The following is a 20754-nucleotide window of genomic DNA, read 5'->3' on the forward strand; positions in this document are numbered from 1 at the left end:
CTAATGGAATTAAGAAAACTTCGGCAGGAAAACACTGACTCATTTCGGGAGCTGAAGAGCTCTTTACACCGGGTAGAGTCATCTATGGAGGACTTGAAGAAACGAATGGAGGGGCTGGACAGAAGAGTGACTGAAGCGGAGGACAGAGTAAGTGCAACGGAGGACAGAAGCATACGGCAGGAGAGAGCACTGGGATATTTGCTGGAAAGAGAAGCTCTCCTCACGGCTAAATGTGACGACATGGAAAACAGACTCCGCCGTAATAACATCAGGCTGTATGGCGTTCCAGAGGGAGCGGAAAAGGAAGACATGATAAACTTTATCACAGACCTCCTGAGCACCTCTTTAGAGTTCCGAGAAGAAGTTGTTATTAAATTAGAAAGAGCACACAGAGCACCAGGTCCGAAGCCTAAAGCCGCAGCGGCGCCACCAAGATCCATCATAGCCCGGTTTTTGGACTTTAGTGTAAAACAAAAAGTGCTTTCACAAGCTTGGAAGCAAAAAAACATACGGTACCAAGAGCACACGATTTATTTCGACCATGACTACTCACCGGACTTGCAGAAGAAAAGGAAAAAAGTCAGAGAAGTAATAAAAAAGCTAAAAGAAAAGAACATCAGGGCCCAGTCACCATACCCAGCCCAGCTGAAACTCTTCCTGAACGAGGGCACAAAATTATTCCCCTCACTTTCAGCAGCGCATTCTACACTGAAAGAACTCGGCATTGAATCAGCTTTGGAGGACGGAGAGATACTGGAACAGGAGTTGACACGAGACGGATGGACAACTCAGGGAAAGAAGAGAAAGAGCCAACAGCTGAACCCTGCTGAGATCAGAGCCATTATCCAAGGTGATAACAGAGAGAAGAGAGCCCCTTCCTGTGAATGAGATCGCCATATCAAGTCTAGAAGTGCATGAGAGGTAAATAGAAGCTAAATTTGTGATGAACAGTAAGGAAGATAATAGACAATAACAATAGAATAATAGTAAATAAGACTAGACATGCAAGGGAGTGTCATTTATCATAAAATATTGACTTCAACATATAGATTCAGGCTATAAAAGAAGTGTTGAAAAATAAGCTACGGGACGGTGGGGAAGGGAGGAAGAGGAGGACTGGATGAAGCAAATTTTACGATTATGGCGGTGTGAGGATACCTTGGGGACATCTTGGAGGACCATCGCCCAGGCACTTTGTGCACACCACCCAGAGAGCCCCATCTCTCTGCCCAAAGAAGATCGGGGGTGGGGACCCCCTGACTTTAGTTGTAGGGTTGTGTTTGTGTTCACCTCATTTCAGGGGCAAACCACCGGGTTATTGGAAGCTCACAGTTGTTTTTCATGTTCAGGAAAACTTTTTTGTTTCTTTACCATTTTGTGTCTCTCAGCAAACAATATTTTCTATGTAATTGCAACTTTTGACTTCACTCTGATTATAATTAAGTACAGTTACAAGGGATAAGCTACAAAAATGGATACATTAACAGTAATCACTTATAATATAAACGGAATAAATAATCCCGTGAAGAGAAAGAAAATTCTGACCCAGCTGAAAAGATTGAATTGTTCTATTGCAATGCTTCAGGAAACCCACCTTAATGAGACAGAACATAAAAAACTCAGAAGGGAGTGGGTGGGGCAGGTTTATAGTGCTTCATGTGAAAGGGGTAGAAAGAGAGGAGTTGCCATTTTGTGTCACAGATCACTAGGTTTTGCCTTAGAAGACATGTATGAAGACAAAAAGGGACGCTACATCTTGGCTGTGGGTACAATTAGAGGGGTGAAAATGTCCCTCTTAAACATCTATGCGCCTAATGAAGATGATCCTAGCTTCTTTAAGGATATTTCAGCCCTTTTGACAACCAAAGCGGAGGGATTTATAATAGCAGGAGGTGATTTTAACTGTGTGATGAACCACAGAATGGACAAACATCCTTGTGAACAAAGACCAGTGCCCCAGAAGGCTAAAATATTGCCTAGTTTGATTGAAGAATTGGGGCTGATAGATGTATGGCGTCAAAGTCACCCCAGGGAGCGTGATTACACCTTTTTTTCAAAGGTTCACGGAAGTTATTCCAGAATAGATCTCTTTTTTGTCTTAAGGAGAGATGTACATAAAGTCATAAATTGTCACATCAAACCAATAACAATATCAGACCACAGTCCAGTTGTCATGACAATAAACTTAGAAAATGATAAACAACCAAAACAGTGGAGAATGAATGTTTCGCTTCTGAACTGCCCAGAAGTAGTTCAAAGAATTAAAAAAGATTGGAACGAGTATATGGAAAAAAATGATAATGGGGAAGTATCAGTGTCTACTCTTTGGGAAGCTGCAAAGGCGGTAATGAGGGGCAAGCTCATTTCTTTGTCATCCCAAATTAAAAGAGAACGCAATAAAAAACAAGTAGAATTAGAAAACCGCATTCAGCAATTGGAGGAAGAACATAAAAAGACAAATGATGAAACTATTTTAAAATCTCTCAGCGAATACAGGCAAACGCTAAATAACTTGTTGACATATAAGGCTGAGGGTGCATTACGGTTTGCTAACCAAAAGTACTATGAATCAGGTAATAGGGCTAGCAGGCTATTAGCATTTCAGTTGCGTAAGAAACAGGCAGATCGCACAGTGGAAAAGATAATGCATCCTTTTACAAAGAAAACACTGTCCCATCCTAAAGACATAGCAGAAGCTTTTTCAGCTTACTATGAGATGCTTTATGAATCAGAGGAGATAGACAATAAAATAGAGAAGATTAAGAAGGAACTGGGTAAAATTACGTTACCAAAATTAATGGAAAATGACGCTAGAGCAATGAGGGATCCAATCACAAAAAAGGAAATTGAGGAAGCCATAACAAATTTAAAAAACAACAAAGTGCCAGGAGCAGATGGGTTCCCTGGGGAATTTTATAAGTATTTTAAAACAGAAGTCACACCCCTATTACAAAGGGTATTTAATTATGCCCTCACAAATAAGGATCCCCCAAAGTCTTGGTCAGAAGCAATAATATCTATAATTCCCAAGGAAGGCAAAGACCCCACAAATTGTTCATCCTACAGACCAATAAGTTTGCTTAACTGTGATTTAAAAATTCTGACTACAATATTGGCAAATCGAATTCAAAAATGTATCCACACAATAATTAAACCGGACCAAACAGGATTTATAACGGGACGTCTAGGGATAAATAATATTAGGAGAACCTTAAATGTGATCTCTGTGGCAAAACAAAAACAGGATCCTTCAATGCTTCTCAGCCTTGATGCTGAAAAAGCATTTGATAGGGTTGACTGGCAGTACCTGAGACACACACTAGAAAAAATGGGATTTCATAGAGATTTTATTAATTGGATTACTGTGTTATATTCTGGACCCACATCCAAAGTACGGGTGAATGGATATTCCTCAAAGAATTTTAGTTTAAAAAGAGGGACTAGGCAGGGATGTCCTCTTTCGCCTCTACTATTTGCAATTAGTATCGAGCCCCTGGCGGAAAGCATACGGACAGACTCTAGAATTCATGGAGTAACAGCAGGAGGAGTCACTCATAAAATTTCATTATACGCGGATGACATTATTTTGTATATTTCTAACCCTCTGAGTTCGATCCCCAGGCTCATGACTGGTTTAAGAGATATTGGAGAAATCTCAGGCTACAAGATCAATGAAACCAAGTCAGAGGCTATGATGCTGGTGGGCAAATGGCCAAAAAGTTTAGATAAAGAGGCCACTTTTAATTGGCCCAAAAGGGGGTTTAAATACTTGGGTGTGATGATTACACCACAAACCTCGCAACTATTTAATGGAAATTATGGTAGACTAATCACACAAATAAAGTCGGACCTAACCAGATGGGAGATTCTTCCTCTGTCCTTATTGGGCAGAATAGAAACAGTGAGAATGAATTTACTCCCACGATTAATGTATCTATTTCAGGCACTCCCTATTTGGATACCTGCCTCTGCTTTTAAAACTTTAGATAAAATGATTAATAACTTTATTTGGCAGAGGAGGAAGCCAAGGATTAGGCAGAAACTACTATTCAGCCCAAGAGAAAGAGGTGGTCTCGGTTTGCCTAATTTGAAGTTGTATTACTGGGCAGCACAACTTCGTGTCGTGGTCGAATGGCTTGTACAAGATGAGGAGACGAACTGGATTGGCCTGGAGAATAATGCGTGCCAGTTGGTACCTCTTGAAGGGATCCCATTTATGGAGGGAAAGAAATGGAAAGATTTAAAAGTTGAAAATGAGTGGATTATCTGTACGCACAGGGTTTGGTCCTTGGTGAGGAAAAAAATAGGAGCACCTTTAACAATATCACGCATAGTGAAAATAGCCAAGATTATTGACTTTTTTCCAAACAAACTGGATACAGGATACCAGAGATGGGCACAGCAGGGATTAATAAGAATCAACCAGTTATTCAATGGAGAAACCCTTAAGTCATTTAAGCAGCTACAAGACAAATATGGATTATGCTCTAAAGATTTTTATAGATATTTACAATTAAGAAACTTTCTCTTATCACACAAGGAATGGCCTACTTTGAAACAAAATATAATACCCCTGGAAAAGTTTATGGTAAAATGCGTAGAGGAAAATAGCAAGAGGAAGATTGTGTCTAATATATATAGACACTTACAGATGCATTTCTCTGACAATTCCTTAGATATAAAACAAAAGTGGGAACTGGAAATGAACATTGTTATTGAAGACGAAGAGTGGGAGAGGGTTTGTGAAAATGGTCATAAGATCACCCATAGCCCAGGGTGGAAGGAATTTGATTGGAAATTGAAAATGAGATTCTTTAAATCGCCCTTTAGTATCTCAAAATACGACAGGAATGCTACAAATTTGTGTTGGAGGAATTGTAACCAGATAGGGGATCACACTCATATTTTCTGGGACTGCCCAGCATTGACCTCATTCTGGCAGGGAGTGCAGACAGAAGTTCAAAAAATTTTTAAGTTCACACTACCGCTGAACCCACTGCATTACATATTGGGCTTGACCCCAGGAGGAAATATTGGGAAAAAGGAAGTTCAGTTACTACAGATTCTTCTACTGGTTGCAAGGAAAATGATAACTCTGTCCTGGTTCAAGCCTTTGCCCCCCACCCTTCAACAATGGCAAGAAAGACTGAAAGGGGTGTATACAATGGAAAAGATAACGGCAACACTTCAAGTAAAAATGGACGTCTTTCTAAGAGTATGGACCCCAGCCATCTCCCACTTTGGATGGTCTCACAGATGAAGATGTAGGTTCTAAGAAGTTGTGTCAGTCCCTTTTGTGGGTTTTGTTCTTCCTCTTCTCTATGGAAGACGCCGGGTGGGTTCACCCACCCCTCATGTGAGTCCACAAGGACCATTTTGATCGATTTCAGTTGCTGAAATGCATGTTAATTGTTTGCTGAGACACTAACCCCCCCCCCCCCCCCCCCCTTTTTTTTTTTTTTTTTTTTTTTTTTTTTTTTTTTTTTTTTTTTTTTTTTTTTTTTGTGTGTTTGTTTTCTTTTTTCTGTTGTATTATGTGTATGCAGGTAAATATGTACAGATGCACATATGTTGGGTTCATAATAACACATACTCTTAAATAAAGAATGTTCAAAGAAAAAAAGAAGGCAGGATGGATAGCACCATATCACAGAGCTCAAATCAACTTCATGTTCGTCATCAGACCAGATGTTTTTTCAATCTTTTGTCCAATTTTGGTGAGCCTATGTTAGTTTTATGTTCTTAGCTGGCAGGAGTGGCACCCAGTGTATCCCATCTGCTTCAAGCTTTGATGTGTAGATGCTCTAATGCATAACTCTGATGTAACGAGTGGTTATTTGAGTTACTGCTGCCTTCCTATCTGCTCGAAGCAGTCTAGAGTCTAGTGAGCGTATAAGATAAGCAAGTATAAGATAAACAACATTTCAAAGAAGCTGATATATTTATTTCAGATCATTGCTGCTGGTGATCATCTGTTATTAACAATATCAACCCAAAGGCAAGACTCTCAGCTGCCATTCAGAATACAAGAATCATACCTGATACATCTCTGGAAGTGAAAACCAACATCTTTATATTGCTGAATATACAGTATGTGTATATACAATATATGTTATAGCAGGACACACTGGAAGATTTCAAACTTTTGCACATAACGAGAGTGGAAGGGCAAAAGATGTCAGTCTTCATATAAAACAAAACAAAACAATGGACGATAACATGCAACCTTGAGTCTGCATAAAATGCAATAAATTGAGAGAAATTGCTGTAGTACAATCCACACAAGAATATAACTACACTTTAAAGTCACCATACACTGTTGTTCTACTGAGGTGAATTCCCTTTAGCTTCTGAACTTTCCAAATGATATTAAATAACAATGATTGTTCACAGCAAGCCGGCCAGATCTGAAAAGCGTCCCCCCTGCTTTCCATTTAGGCCGTCAGTCCACAGTAAGCCGGTGTTTTTCTAACCCAAAACAAAAGCTCTCAGGTGGAACAAAACTGTTAACAAGACGGACATTTAAAGAGGCAAAGTCTGGGAGTCTAAGCAGCATTTTAAAATGAACTGAGGAAATTCAACTTAAGCCACCCACACCACTTTATTCACATTCATCTCTCTTGCTTCTGAATCTTAAGAGGACTCTTGAAGATCATTACACACAGCTCAGGACTTCTTTTTACCAGCAGAAGCCGACTGAAGCTGTTAGTCTCACTAAGTCATCCCAAATGCATAAACCTAAACTGAACACAGTCACACTGGATAGGAACGCATTCACTCAGATATACACGTGTCAAAACAGCTCACAAGCCTCTGTAGAGGGAGCAAAAAACAATGTGAGTAAATCAAACAGGCCTTAAAAGGTATTTCTCTAATATTTCTCATATATATATATAATATGATTATAGTACTAAAAGCACTGTGCAATTCAGTTAATACAACACTGAGATATGAAGGTGAGTACCTTAAAATGGGGCTACAAGATAATGCAAAAAAGACGACTTAGATGCACTGGCAACTCTGTTAATGAAATAAGCGTTCCAAGGCTCCCATGGGTATTTAAATCTACGCTGAGGCATTGAGAAGCTCTGCGAAATGATCGTATTAATCAGTCTTTTCCCTCCCCTCAGGAGCAAAACACAAGAGCATTTGTTCAGTTCACATTATTATCAAAAAGTATCCAGATGATGGGGAAGGGTTTCACTTCTAGTTGCAAAGAAATACAATATATATAAATAAAGGGATCGATCCTGGCCTAAGACTTAAGCGCCCTCTTCTTTATCCCGTCTTCTTGACACTCTCAAGCATCAGACACCTTCTGATGAACTCTCACTGCATCTAAAATACAAATAGTTGAAAGGTGTGAGAGGTAACAGGCAGAATACAGACAGAATGAAGACCCTGCTGCAGCCGCTGTACCAACCTGTCCCTGCTGGGGATTGGCTGGCTGGCCGGGGGCCTGCTGTCCTGTTTGTCCGTAGTACGCAGCCTGCTGCCTGTAGTACTCTGCCCAGGCTGCACTGTAGTCCGGCTGACCGCCTGTTGTAGATGCTGCCCCTACTCCTCCTCCTGCTCCTGCTGCTGCTGCTGCTGCTGGAGCTGCAGCTGGTGTACTGGGTACAGAGCCGCCTGCCTGGGCTGAGCATGACAGAGAAACAAACATGACACCTCAAAAAAACCCCAAAAAATACAGCCTAACAGCAGGTAACACACTTACCCATCTTCTTGTAGTATTCCTCCCAGGCCTTGGTGTAGTCTGGCTGGCCCCCTGGTGTCTGTGCAGGCTGGGTCTGGTCGCCTGCAGTTTGGGAACCTCCGGCTGGGTTTGCAGGGTACGGGGCTGGTGCAGCCCCCGATGGCTGCTGGTAGTACTGAGCATAGTAGGCCGCCCAGGCTGCGTTGGGATCATTGGCTGCTGCCTTGCCTAGAAAAGACGCAGGGTGGAGGGGGTGAGGTCCTCATAGGGTGAGGGTGAGCCCCTGCTACTGGCCTGGAGACCGGGCTTGGAGACCAGGGGGGGAAACAGAGACAGGGTTAGCCAGAGCTGCTAAAGATAAAAAACACTGCATCTCATCACAAAATTTCCATCAGAAGTCCTGTTGAGAAATAACTGTGAGGGGTGTGCAGCAAACATTTTGCTTTAAAATCAGCAGAAGTCGTGAAGTCAGGAGTGACTCACTGGGGTCATGTGGGGGCTGGGGCTGCCACTGCTGGTAGGTGTTGCTCCAGCCCTGAGAGCTGTACTGGGGAGGACCTGGAGGACCACCACTGAGGAGAGAAGAAAGGGTTTCTTATTAAAAACATCTCAGAGCTGTCGTGAATGCCCTGAAATCTGCTTTAAAGTCTTAGCTGCAGCTACTCACTGTGGTGGTCCAGGAGCCCCAGGAGGTCCGGGGTTGTATGGACTGGGGTTGTAAGGAACCATCGGCCCAGCAGGACCTGGCCCAGCTGCCCCCGGGCCCACAGGACACAGAGGACCCTGAAACACAGAATATGATCACACACCAAGAGTGTGAATTCAAAGAATCACTATGGCTTCTCATTCAAAGTAGCTGGCTCCAGGCTGTGCACATGCAGGTTAAAATAAATATGACAAAGCTATGAAAAATCAAAAGAAGTTGGGATTGTTTTGTTCAAGCAAGGACACAGGCGTTCCTTCTTGATCAGCAACTTGAAAAAATAAGAGAATGGCAAGCACCTCAATCTTCTCTTCAATGAGCTGCTTGGCGTGGTCGATCTGCTGTGGGGACCCACGAATGATAAACAGCTTAAAGTTGGGGTCTCCATTGGGGGGCGGCTGCCGAGAGATTTCCACAAAAGCTCCCGTCTGCTGGTTGATGGACTTGACGTTCTCTCCTCCTCTGCCGATCACGAGCCCGCACTTTTGGGCAGGAATAGAGAAGGTCATTTCCCCTCCAGGGGGACCCCAACCGCCTTGTCCCCCGCCTCGCCCCCTGTTGCCTGCAGGCATTCCTGGAGGACCTGGGGGACCCTGTGGATGATTATACCATATTAATTTACATATGTCTGGTATATATTTACAGTCAGTATTTGGACAATGACACAACCTCTGGTAAATTTACCTCATCTTACCACCAAGGTGGATTTTAAATCAAACAAGCAAGACTATGTAGAAAAATGGCTGGAATATCTAAACACTTAATTAATCCAAATATTTATGGACCTGACTCTACATCACAACAGTGTGAGGCCTTTGCAAATGAGTTTATGAGTGAAGGACTGCAGGTTTTAGAGTGTGACATCTGATTCGTACCCCCTGTCCCTCCTCCCTGACCCTGATGCTCTGCAGCAGGTCGTTGATGATCTGAGCCGCGTGCTCGCAGCGTTCAGGCGGACCGCTGATGTGTGCAATCTTATCCGGACTGGTCCCATCATCTGGAAGGATTTCAAAGTGCATTAAGGAACATATGAGACATTAACATTGAATCAAATCAATCAGGTCAGCCTGCAGTGCCGGTCCCACTGAGAATTAACATCTAATTCTGTAAATTAGGACCTCAAAAAAAGTGCCCGATGGTCAAAAAAAAAAAAAAAAAAATCACTTTGTTAAACACAATAAAGAGTCACGCCACCATTGTTCTTGTAACACTAGATTTCTGCAGGGATGCTTCTTTCTCTGACCTTTCTTCCAAAATTATTAATGCATGTCAACTCAATATAAGAAAAACAAAGGGCGTCAGTTTTAGCAGCTCTGCACACAACAGCTGAAAGGTGATCACACTACCTGAGTAACAGATTCACCTGATACAAAAGGCGAAGTGCACTAAATGCAGAGGCTTTCAGGCTGGATGGAGCACTGAGAAACACAGCATGTTTGTAATCCTTTCATTTTGTGTCATTTTTAAGCTGATTTAAATCTACATAAAATCTACCAAAGTTAAGACCTGTGGTTGCAGCTAAACATGGAAAACTTGTGTAAAGTATAACATCAGCAAATGTGAATAATGTATAAAAGAAATTTTCATACAGCGGTCTGGGAGGTCCTACCTTGTTTGAACTGTATCCTGACTCCAGCATCATTCTGAATTTTCTTGATCATCTCGCCATTGCGTCCGATGACCACGCCCACCGAGTGTCGTGGTACTGGGATCTAATGTGAAAAACATGCACTGGTTCCTCTGTTTGTGATTCGGTTTAAAAAAAAAAAAAAAAAAAAAAAAAAAAAAAAAAAAGACCACTGCACTCACTTCCAGTCTTGCTACACACAAACTTACATCCATGCCGCCTCCCATCCGGGAGCTGAATTCATTTCTTTCGCTATAGCCTCCCTGGTCTCTGTCCCTCAAAATCTCCTGCACCATCTCCTGGGCTTGCTGAAAGACAAAGCAGAAGGAAACTCAGCACCGCACCACATTTACTCTGACACAACAAGAGAACTTTAAAGTTATACCTGGACTTTGTATGGATCTCCAATAATGCGCAGAGGCTTGTCAACGTTGGGTCCCTGAGAGGCATCCTGGATTAGGATCATCTTAACCCCTGCTCGCTCCTGGAATATCGCATAATCAGACATTATGTTATGAGCCATATACATTTAAAAATGTTTACCTATGCCAGCAATCAACATCAGATTTTTGTCTCCACTTAGATTTTTACTGGGACATTTAAAGGCTAATTTGTTTACTTTATAATTATTGTAGTTTAAGCTCACAGTATATAATCTATATCATAATAGCTTTAAAATAAATGTAGTAACGTGAATGTTGTGCTCCTTTATAGTCCGACCCTTGGATGGTGCAGGTATAGCTGCTAGACAGGGACAAGGTGACTTCTTTCAGCCTGCAGAAAAGTTAAAATTTCAAATGGTTTCGGTTCAGGCCAATCGACTTGCCCAGGATACTTTTTTCTGGTTGGTTATGTTGAACTCCGCCTACACATCCTTCAAGCTGGTTTTTAAAATGCTAAAGCAATAGCCATGAAATATACCTGGAGCTGTTTGATGGTCTCTCCTCCCTTGCCAATGACAAGACCAGCCTTGCCAGCTGGGATCATCATCTCATGAACTGCGCCGTTCTGCCCGTTGCTGGAGTCATGGTAAGAAGAAAGGGGAGGTGTCCCCCTTCCTCGAGACACTATCTCATTCAGCAGCCTCTTGGCTTTCCTAACCGGGGAGGAGCTGATCAGTTACTTTATTTAACAAAAGACACCATTCCGTATTTTTGGAATTAAACACTGGACAGTTACAAGTAGCCAGACTGAAAATGACATGAAGAACTTCCAAGATTATCACATAAAAAAAAAAAAAAAAAAAAAAAAAGATTAGTTGAACAACCTACTTCATCATTAGTGACCATTTCTGATGCTTCCACACACAAAAACACACAGTATTTGCATGATATCTTAAACTCACTGTATGGAGTCTTGGGACCCTGTGAGAGAGACGTTTCTCTCGGGAAGGCCTCCGCTGTCTGGACACACAACAAAAGTGCATATTTAACTAAACTGAGAACCAACAAAAAAACTAAATAATTTACAGCTGTGATCAGAAGTTTACATCTACTCATCATGGACATTTTGGGCTTTTAATGATTTCTTTCAACTGTTCTTTTTCCAGGGTGGAATGATTGTACAGCATACATCTTTAAGAACTTTAAAAAAAACATTTTCAAAGTTCTCAAAGATGTATGCTGTACAATCATTCCACCTGGAAAAAGAACAGTTGAAAGAAATCATTAAAAGCCCAAAATGACCATGATATTTCATGCCCACGATGAGAGTATGTAAACTTCTGACCACAATTTTAACTCCTGGATAACTCCACCCAAGTGCAGTCAGTACCTGGAGCTATTTGAACCTTGCACCCTGACTCCTGCTGAATCTTATTGATCTGTTCACCTCCACGGCCAATAACTTAAGAGAGAAGAGGGGGTCACAATGTTAAAAAAAAAAAAAAAAGGGTGGTATACATCCATATACATTAAACTAAATTTGGGCTGCACTCACTGAGTCCCACCATACTGTCTGGAACACTGTACTCCTCTGTGGTGGATGTGGGTCTGACATCATCCGCACACAAGGAATACAAAAGTGAAAAAGAAAGGCAAGAAATGAGACGATAGTAATGCAGTTCAATACACAGTCACCTGAGAGGTATGAGTTCTCACCTTTGCTGTGCAAGAGCGGCTAGCTGTGCACCAATAGCTGCACAGAAAGAAAGAAAGTGCGTGAGAAAACAGAGAAGGGGAGAGGTTTTGGATTACCAACAAACTGAGTGAGGACGCAAACACACACTGTCGGATGTAGATCACAAATAACAGTGCATGCAACAGCAAGAATAACTCACACAGCGCTTTGGCTGACTCCAAGTCACTCTGAGCAGCCAGCTTCTTACTCTCTGGTTCATCTGTCAGGGGAGGAAATGACAGGTGTGAGACGTCCGCGAGCGACTCCCTGCATCTAATATCATCAGAAAGCGAGCGAAATAAAGGTGCAGTCACCAGTGTTTGTGTCCTCCAGCTGTCGTTTCTGCGCAGTGAAAGGAAAACTGTCTGAAGCAGTGCTGTTGCTCACAGGAGGACCAGCGTCACCCCCGATCTTAGCTGCAATCTGAAACACAAGCAGAGAATTCATCAGATAATTCACCGTACTACCCTGTGAGTGCTCACATGTAAGCACAGACTTTAACAATATTGTTTAGATTTACAGTGCATTCCTAACATTATACAGTGTGTCATACTATTCAGCTGCATCCCCATCCCCAGCTTGGTTGAAGAAATTGTGTTATTAGTTCACCATTCAACTGTGTGATTTTTGTGTAGAGGATGCACAGCCTGTATGTAAAGGTTTTCTGGGTGGATGCTGTAACACTCGGGGGTGGAGCTGAAGAGGGGAGGGTGGGGTGGTACTGGCCATCCTTGTAATTTCATTGGTAATATAAAATAATAATTACAAATTATTAATAATTAATAATAATTAGAGATGGAAAACAATACATTTGTAAATTTTGTAGGACTCGCTCTCACGCACCTCCCTAACTCCTTTACTCTGAAAAATGTAAATAAAGGATGTGTGAGCCACCTTTATTTTCTACCACCACTACATGAGGCAGCTCCATTTCTCTACCATTAAATCTTGTGCTTCAGTGCAGCTGCTGCATTGTTACAGGGCAGCTACATCTCCTAATGCTAGTCTGTGGAGGCACATTTAAATCAAGACAAATCACATCAATTTCATCCAGTTTTCAAGTGCTTTTGCTTGTTTTGTTTTTTCCTGATTTCCCATGAGCTCCACCCTGACTGGTTGTCCCCCACCCCACCCCACCCCACCCCGTTTACAAAATTTTGTTTAAAAATCCAGGAAATGCGCCTGGCAACTCTGCAGTTTATTTTAGGGATTAAATCACCATTATATTAAGATAAATACAGTACTTAGTAAATTAGATATGGGGTTTTCAATTCTCGGCCTTGAGGCTGCACCACACACTGTTATCACACCTGAATGATCCTGAAACACCTTTATATCAAGTCCTAACCTTCAGTGGCACACTGAAGATTTGCTGGGACACTGAAACTGTCCTGCCACAGTGACATATGATGGATGGTAAGAAGCAGCGATATGCCCGTATGCAGCCTACATTCATGATCTCCTAAAAATATGCGAATTTAAAATGCGAACCCCAGTCTCAGGTGTCTCAGCCTTTGTGCATGCTAACTACTTAGCTGTCTGCCACATCCCTGCCTCACCTGCCGGGCCCGCTGCACCGCGTCCGCAAACGCATCCTTCTTGACGCCCCCCGCTCCGTTCCCAAGAGCTGCCTGTCCGGCGAGAGGGGCACCGGAGCCGGGCGGTGGCACCGCGTTGTACTCCGACATGATAACCGGAAAAGACAGAGGAGGAGAAAGGAGCAGGAAGCCGGCACCAGAGCTGCGCAGGAGTGGGATGGAAAGTCAAGAAAGTGATGGCAAGGATAGCGCCGGCTGGAGACAGGACGGCGGCCGGGTAGGATCATTCGCAATTTTATTGTCGTATAGAAAACATGGGTAAAGACCGTAAGCAGGTGGTAAAAGTGACTTTTTAAAATGAAGTTGTGCTTAAACATTGTAACATCCAATTTACACCCCTAATAACGTATTTTTAAAATCACTTTTGTATTATAAATTTAAATATAAAATGAGAAGTAGCTGAACTTTCATTGTAGTGGAATTCAGGTAGAATATAGCAGAAATTACAAGGCTTAAAAGACAAGGAACTGTTTAGTTTAGCACTAGAGTAAACAGTTTAGTTATTTTCCACCTAAGAAGTATACAGCGAATTTTAGAGACCATCCTCATTGGTGTTCTAGCATTTATTAGATATTTGATGATGAAGACATGCCACATTACAAGAGAAAATGTTTATATTTTACACACACACACACACACACACACACACACACACACACACACACACACACGTATATGTGTGTGTAAATATCTGTGTGTGTTATCCAACCATCCATTCATGCTGAGAAAGAGCTCTTCAGATGTGATGTTTTCTGTGAGAGTGTTGATGTAAAAGTATAGAGAAGGCCAGGAGGAGTTGTACTGTGTCTTTGTGAATCTAGAGAAAGCATGGAGCAACAGAAAAGTATGTGAGGGTGGTGCAGGACAGCGTATGAGGACAGCGAGGCAGTGGTGAGGTGTGCAGTACGAGTCAAAGGTGGAGATGGGATTACATCAGGAATCGTCTCTAAAACCCCTTCTTGTTTGTAGTAGCGATGGACAGGTTGACAGACGAGGTCAGGCAGGAGTCTCTGCAGACTATGATATTTGCAGAGGAAATTATTATTTGTAGTGAGAGTAGGGAGTAGGTGGACGAGAGTCTGGAGTGGTGGAGGTGTGCTCTGGGAGAAGAGGAATGAAAGTCAGAAGCAAGGAAGAATACATGTGTGAATGAGTGAGAGACAAGTGGAAAGATGAGGCTGCAAGGAGCAGAGGTAGTGAAGGTAGATGAGTTTAAAAACCAATGTGCAGGCAGGGTGGAGTGGGTGGAGACAAATGTCAGGCATTACACAGAAGGATAGTAGCAAGAGTGAAAGGAAAGGTTTACAAGGTGGTAGCGAGACCTGCTATGATGGTTTGGAGACGAAGGCACCAACCAAAAGACAGGAGGCCGAGCTGGAGGTGGCAGAGTTGAAGATGTTAAGGTTTTCACTGGGAGTGGCCAGAATGGATGGGATTAGAAATTAATATTTCAGAGAAGAAATCGTGGATACCCTGGACAAAAAAATGTTGAATATGGAGCTGCCAGGCAGAAAGACCTGAGAGGAGGTTCATGGATGTAGTGAAGGAGGACATGTAGAGGGTTGGTGTGACACAGAAGGATGCCAGGGATAGAGTTAGATGGAGGTAGATGATCTGCTATGGAGACCCTTAAAGGGAGCAGCCAAAAGAAGAAGAAGAAGAAAAAGAAGATATATCAGTCACTGTTAGGTTACCATTCTGGATTGTTCTCATTTTTTTGCACATATTGTACAACTATGTAAAATATTATGTTTGCTCAGCAGATCACAAGTACAGCAACACTGTTCTATTATTTCCACTTAAATTTTCTACATGTAAAATACAGAAAAGTGTTAATAATAGAATCTCTATGTGAGTTAACAATGAACAGTTTAATGTAGATTGTTAACTCACATAGAGATTCTGCCCCATTAGGCAACTACACAAATTCTCACAGAAATGAAATACATGAATCTAAACTATCCGGCTATTTCTCTAACTGAATGCTTCTGCAGAACTATAACTTTTACAGCCATTGTTCCCATATAAACACATGAGTCAGCATTTTCTCGTTGATTCACCTGTGGGCAGAGCTTCAAGTTTTTATGCTTTTCATCCTGTAACTCCATAATCTGTTCTCTTGGATCTCAGTGTGAAGTTCAATCTGGTAACTACTTTTTAAAACCAACTGAAGGTTGCATAGCTTATTATGAGTCCTCATGTACTTCTGTGAGATGTGAGAACAAATAGCAGCTGCACTGAAACAATGCTGTGTAAAGCTAGGTCCATGATGTTTTACTAAAATATGACATGAACAGTATTTATGTAAAATGTATATAAAAGATCAGAGAATCTGGATTAACTGTAAGTACATATGCTTCAATCCCGCTTTTGTAGTTTGCTTAACAAAAGTGCCTGCACTGAATTTATACAATCTTCCTGGAGACTCTCTTCAGATGAATCCCTGTCTTGTCCTTTTCTGGGAATGTGTCGGTTAATCATTTTCATCTGGCAGAGGACTTTCATCCAGCTTCTCCACATGACTGGCTGAGGCGCTCATGCTGCCAATCCCAGAGGTGACATCAGAGTTTCCAGCTCTGGTCTTCAGCCATTCAGACACTTTGGCACGTGCTCTTTGACTCCAGCGTTCTGACATGTTCTCAAACTCTGAGGGAGCATCTCCGCTCACTGAAAATGAAATTATGTTTTCTGTAATAACAACACGTGAAAAAATATGAATCAAATTCAGTGTTTTCACTAACTAAGATCAACTTACTGCTCGGAAGGAAAGCTCCATCAAAGCTAGATGCTCCCAGCACAGATGGTAATGTTGGTTCCTCTGGTTCATTTACAACAGCTCTCAACATCCGGTCTATCAGTTCTTGCTCCCTCCTGTTCCACTCTTCTTCTGTCAGCACAGATTGGTTTTTCCTTTGTTTGCCTTCAGCAGTGAAGCTTTGTCCTTTGTTCTGTGTGATCATATCAGTGATTTTTTGGAAGAGCTCTTTAACAGGAAAACGATTACCAAAACTATGGCAGTTAAGGACCTGATATCTGTACCCACACTTTTCCACCAGCTGCAGGAGGCTTTTTCCCTCTGCTGCAATGTGCTCCTCGATGAGTCTGTTGTTCAGCCAGTCTCCCCAGGTGAACAGCACCATGCAGTGTCTCCATACTCTCTCACCAAAGGGCATCAAAAGCTCAGCCACTGTTTTGTGATCTTCCTCTGTGAATGCTTTGGGAATGGGAACAACCAAGAGAAAAACATGAGGGCCCGGAGCACACATGGAGACGCTGCCCAGAACTTCTTCTTTCAGCCAGCTAGGTGGCGTCATGGCTGCAGGCCAGCCTGGAGTCTCAATGACTGCGATATTTATTCCACCGATAGTTCCTTCATGTTTTACACACTTTCTTGTTCTTCTCTGATTTTGGAATTCCTGCACAGAAACAAAGATCCAAAAATTATTTAATAAGACCTTTCAAGACCTGACAAAATGTGAATCTTACACTTTATATATGAAATATTTTGGTACAGGCACTATATTGGGTTACCTTCTTCAACCAAGCTCTCTCAAATATCTCTTCAAAAAAAATTTTGTTTCCTGCCATACTCTTCCCTGATTCCTCTCTGCCAAGCAGTACAATCCTCAGGTCAGTGATTGGCTGCTCCTCTCCTGTGAAAGTGTAAAGTTTAAATTGAAATACTGACTGAAATCATTCCAAAATGATTTGATTGATTCTTGATTACCTTCAAATATCTTTCTCAATATTCTTGATTGTCTCTCAGTGGTCTTTCTGATCCTTTTAGCCAACTTTTCTCCAGCCTCTTTCGTGGCCTCCAACTGTGCTCCACGATCCAGGTCAACTTCATAATGTGGGTCTTTGTTTCCCACCCACGTCTCTTCAATCTTCTCCAGGAGATCTTGTACCTGCATCTCATCACTGTGCTTCATGTTGTCCAGGACGTGGCACCTGTTCCCACACTTCTTCACCAGCCACTGCAGACCTTCCTCACTCTCTATACGTTCTTCCACAGTCTTGACTCCCAGCCAGTCACCTCTAGTGAACAGAACAATGGTGTGCTTCCAGACATCGTCTCTAAACAGACTCATGTGCTCTTTGACTGCTCTGAGGTAGGATGTATTAAATGCAGATGCCAGGCCTATCATGAGGAGCACTGCGTGGGGTCCTGGGGGGCACAGATGCACACTGTTCTCTATTTCATGTTTATCTGTCTCAGAGGTGTCCTGAAGGGTGTGGTTGTAGAACCAGCCAGGAGAATCGACCACTGTGAGCGTCCTGTCTGCCACAATGCCATGACTGATTTCACAGGACATTGTTGTTCTTCCATGATCAACAGCAAAAGCCTTTTTCCTCAGGATGGTGTTGCCGGCCGAGCTTTTGGCTGACCACTGAGCACCAACCATGACCAGTCGTAAATGTGCAGGTGGGGTTTTGCCGCCTGCAGAAATGGAACCAAAAATAATCAGGAATATAGTTTGATGCATTTAGATGACATTTTATGGTCAGCTAATGATGTGAAATGCAGTTTTCATGGGAAAAGAGCTCATCTTGATCTTTGTTTCTGTGCTGTTTCTACAGGGGTAGGTTATGGTATAATACTGTGTCAACACCAAAAATCATATTTGAATGTGAGTCATTACATCCAGAAGGCAATTGTCTCTATCTCATGTATGGCTGCACAGTTGAATATTCGTCATCTGGTCACAATTAAAATATTACAGGAAACAAAACTGTGAAACATGTTTAATTTGGATGAAGGAGAAAGTGTTTCATGTTTTCTTTTACATTGTACTTTAGAAATGTATTACCATTATTGTCCAAAAATTGCTTAACAGAAATCTGAGAAATCACCCAGTTTGTCTCATTGCACTGAAAAAGAAGCCAAGATGGATTTAATTCAAATTTATTGTGATTTTTCCTGCAGGGTGGGAAATGTCAGACCTTTGTGACTCACCTTCAATTAGTGCTCTGAGCTTCCTCCTTTGTGTCTGCACCTCATCAAACCTCTTTGATGCTCCTTCAGCTATTGCCTTCATTTCTTCTCTCAGAGCATTTCCATGAGCACTATCAATGGGACAGTGACGGCCTCCATTTGCTGCAACCATTGCCTCGATTTTCTCAAAAAGCTTTTCGACTTGAGTGCCATCCTGCCTGTTCCTCATACTGAGGACATGCTTTCTGTTTCCACATTGTTCAAGAATCCACTGCATGTCTGACCACTCACTCATTTCGGTTTCTACATTTTCTTCATGCCATGGATGTTGAACAGTGAACAGTACAATGGTGTGATTCAACACATCTTTGTGGAAAAGCTTCAGGTGCTCTTTTAGAGATGATATAAAGATCTGAGGTAAATAGAAACTCTCGTGAATGACCAGAAGAAAGGCATGAGGCCCCGGGGGACACAGATGGACACTGTTCTGGATTTCTATCTGATCCAGCTTTGGGGTGTTTTCTAGTGGATAGTGCCACCACCAGCCTGGAGTGTCCACCACAGTGACCCGTCTGCCGTGTACCTCCTGCTGCCCCACCACACTCTGGGCTGTTCTTCTGCTGGTGTCAAAAACATTTTTACCCAGTATGATGTTTCCACTCAGACTTTTATTACTGGGCTGTCCTGTTAATTCTCTGCCACCTATCAGCACAATCCTCAACTCTGAAGAGTGATGGCTGTGCCCTGTAACAGAGATGGAGCATTGTTTACACATGTGCATACTATACAACTGGAAAAAGTGTCTTCATGTAGAATCTAGAGTCATGTGGATACAGTAACTGCAAGGCATGAATGGCTTAGTAAGTAAAATAATGTTAGATAACAGGGGTATATTTACTTAGGTTTTTTTACCCTTCAAATTAAAAGCCAAACCATAGACAGAAGTATGTGTGCAATAAAATTTGCTCTCTTATTCTTTTGTTTTATATACAGAATATGAATGAATACAAAATACAGAATGAAACAGCTGTGTTCTCCTTAATTTGTATATTGGGTACTCTCCTGAATGCTGAGGTACTCCAATGAGAGTCAATTTCCCTGTGTGCAAAATATATACAGCCAGTAAAAAATGTACTCTTATTAAAAATTTGTTTTTTTTTAATTCATTAAATAAATAAATACAAAGAGTAGTATATTTGTTTCAGATTTCAGATTTCATGAACAGAAGAAAACTTACCAGAGTTGGAAAAAGCATGTTCAGCAGCCATTATTTAACTGAGTTGAGGAACAGGAAAGGCAACTTTAACGACACAAAGAAAATAAGGTGTGGCACTCTTGAATTTTTCTTTCCTCCGTTTACAGTGCAATACAACTATTAATTAGATAGGCAGAACTAGTTTACTTTAGTTTAATACACAAATGCATTTAATGCTAAAACGTGATCAGATCAATGGTGATTTTTGGGAAAGCATAAAAAAACAAACAAACAAACAAAAAAACATGTCCTCCAATCCAAACGTATCCGTCATTTCTGCAGCCCATGAAATACGACCTATATTTACGTTTCCAAAATGCTCGCTCCTACCTCTGGCTTCACGTGTCATATTGTTTTGTCCGTGGGTAATGTTGCCGTAGCTCAGGAGGTAAAACAGTACTCTATTAATCGGAAGGTTGATAGTTCAATCCCAGGCTGTTCCAGTCGGCATGTCAAAGTGTCCGAGAGTAAAATACATAAGTGCTTTGATGAATAAGGAATGTTACATAAAGCAGTTTGTGAAGGCTGAAGTACTCAAGTAAAGCGTTATATTAAAAAAAAAAAAAGTAAAGAATAGTTTATTTAATTGTTGTTTTAAATTTTCCGGTTGCAACTAATCCCATTTCGTCTGCACAGACGTTTCAGAAATCTGAGGAAATCCATATTTACGTATTTTTTCAGGATCTGCCGGAGAAAACCGAACACGCTATTTCACGCACTTTCGTCTACGACCGCTAGATGTCGCTTTATTTCACTCTAAAACGTAGATATTTGTCGTAAAGCGTGCCTGCAGAAACGACCAAGATCTACGTTTTTTCAAG

General features: G+C 41.8%; 2 protein-coding genes across 5 annotated transcripts; both read right to left on the bottom strand.

The window, feature by feature from the left end:
• Positions 1 to 5967: 5967 nt before the first annotated feature.
• Positions 5968 to 13938, bottom strand: LOC115784443 (far upstream element-binding protein 2). The gene is made up of 18 exons (XM_030735656.1): positions 13704 to 13938; positions 12459 to 12567; positions 12305 to 12364; positions 12126 to 12162; positions 11965 to 12017; positions 11800 to 11871; positions 11372 to 11429; positions 10948 to 11122; positions 10412 to 10510; positions 10236 to 10334; positions 10009 to 10111; positions 9275 to 9396; positions 8699 to 8992; positions 8364 to 8479; positions 8180 to 8268; positions 7718 to 7924; positions 7424 to 7638; positions 5968 to 7338 (listed from the first exon to the last, which is right to left on the bottom strand). Exons 1-18 carry the CDS (start codon positions 13830 to 13832, stop codon positions 7330 to 7332), a joined length of 2046 nt encoding a protein of 681 aa, XP_030591516.1. The 5' UTR covers positions 13833 to 13938; the 3' UTR covers positions 5968 to 7329.
• A 562-nt stretch (positions 13939 to 14500) lies between these two features.
• LOC115784849 (GTPase IMAP family member 8-like) lies at positions 14501 to 20565 on the bottom strand. 4 transcript variants are annotated; one of them, XM_030736214.1, is made up of 7 exons: positions 20264 to 20565; positions 19916 to 19978; positions 18700 to 19422; positions 17470 to 18183; positions 17274 to 17395; positions 16498 to 17158; positions 14501 to 16409 (listed from the first exon to the last, which is right to left on the bottom strand). In XM_030736214.1, exons 2-7 carry the CDS (start codon positions 19944 to 19946, stop codon positions 16216 to 16218), a joined length of 2445 nt encoding a protein of 814 aa, XP_030592074.1. In that variant the 5' UTR covers positions 19947 to 19978; positions 20264 to 20565; the 3' UTR covers positions 14501 to 16215. The 4 variants fall into 4 exon arrangements, with proteins under 4 accessions (XP_030592074.1, XP_030592073.1, XP_030592072.1 ...); XM_030736213.1 differs by having other exon boundaries at positions 19916 to 20565; XM_030736212.1 differs by lacking the exons at positions 19916 to 19978; positions 20264 to 20565 and having other exon boundaries at positions 18700 to 19482.
• Positions 20566 to 20754: the final 189 nt, after the last annotated feature.

Source organism: Archocentrus centrarchus, chromosome 8, assembly GCF_007364275.1.
Source record: "Archocentrus centrarchus isolate MPI-CPG fArcCen1 chromosome 8, fArcCen1, whole genome shotgun sequence".
NCBI classification, from domain to species: Eukaryota; Metazoa; Chordata; class Actinopteri; order Cichliformes; family Cichlidae; genus Archocentrus; species Archocentrus centrarchus.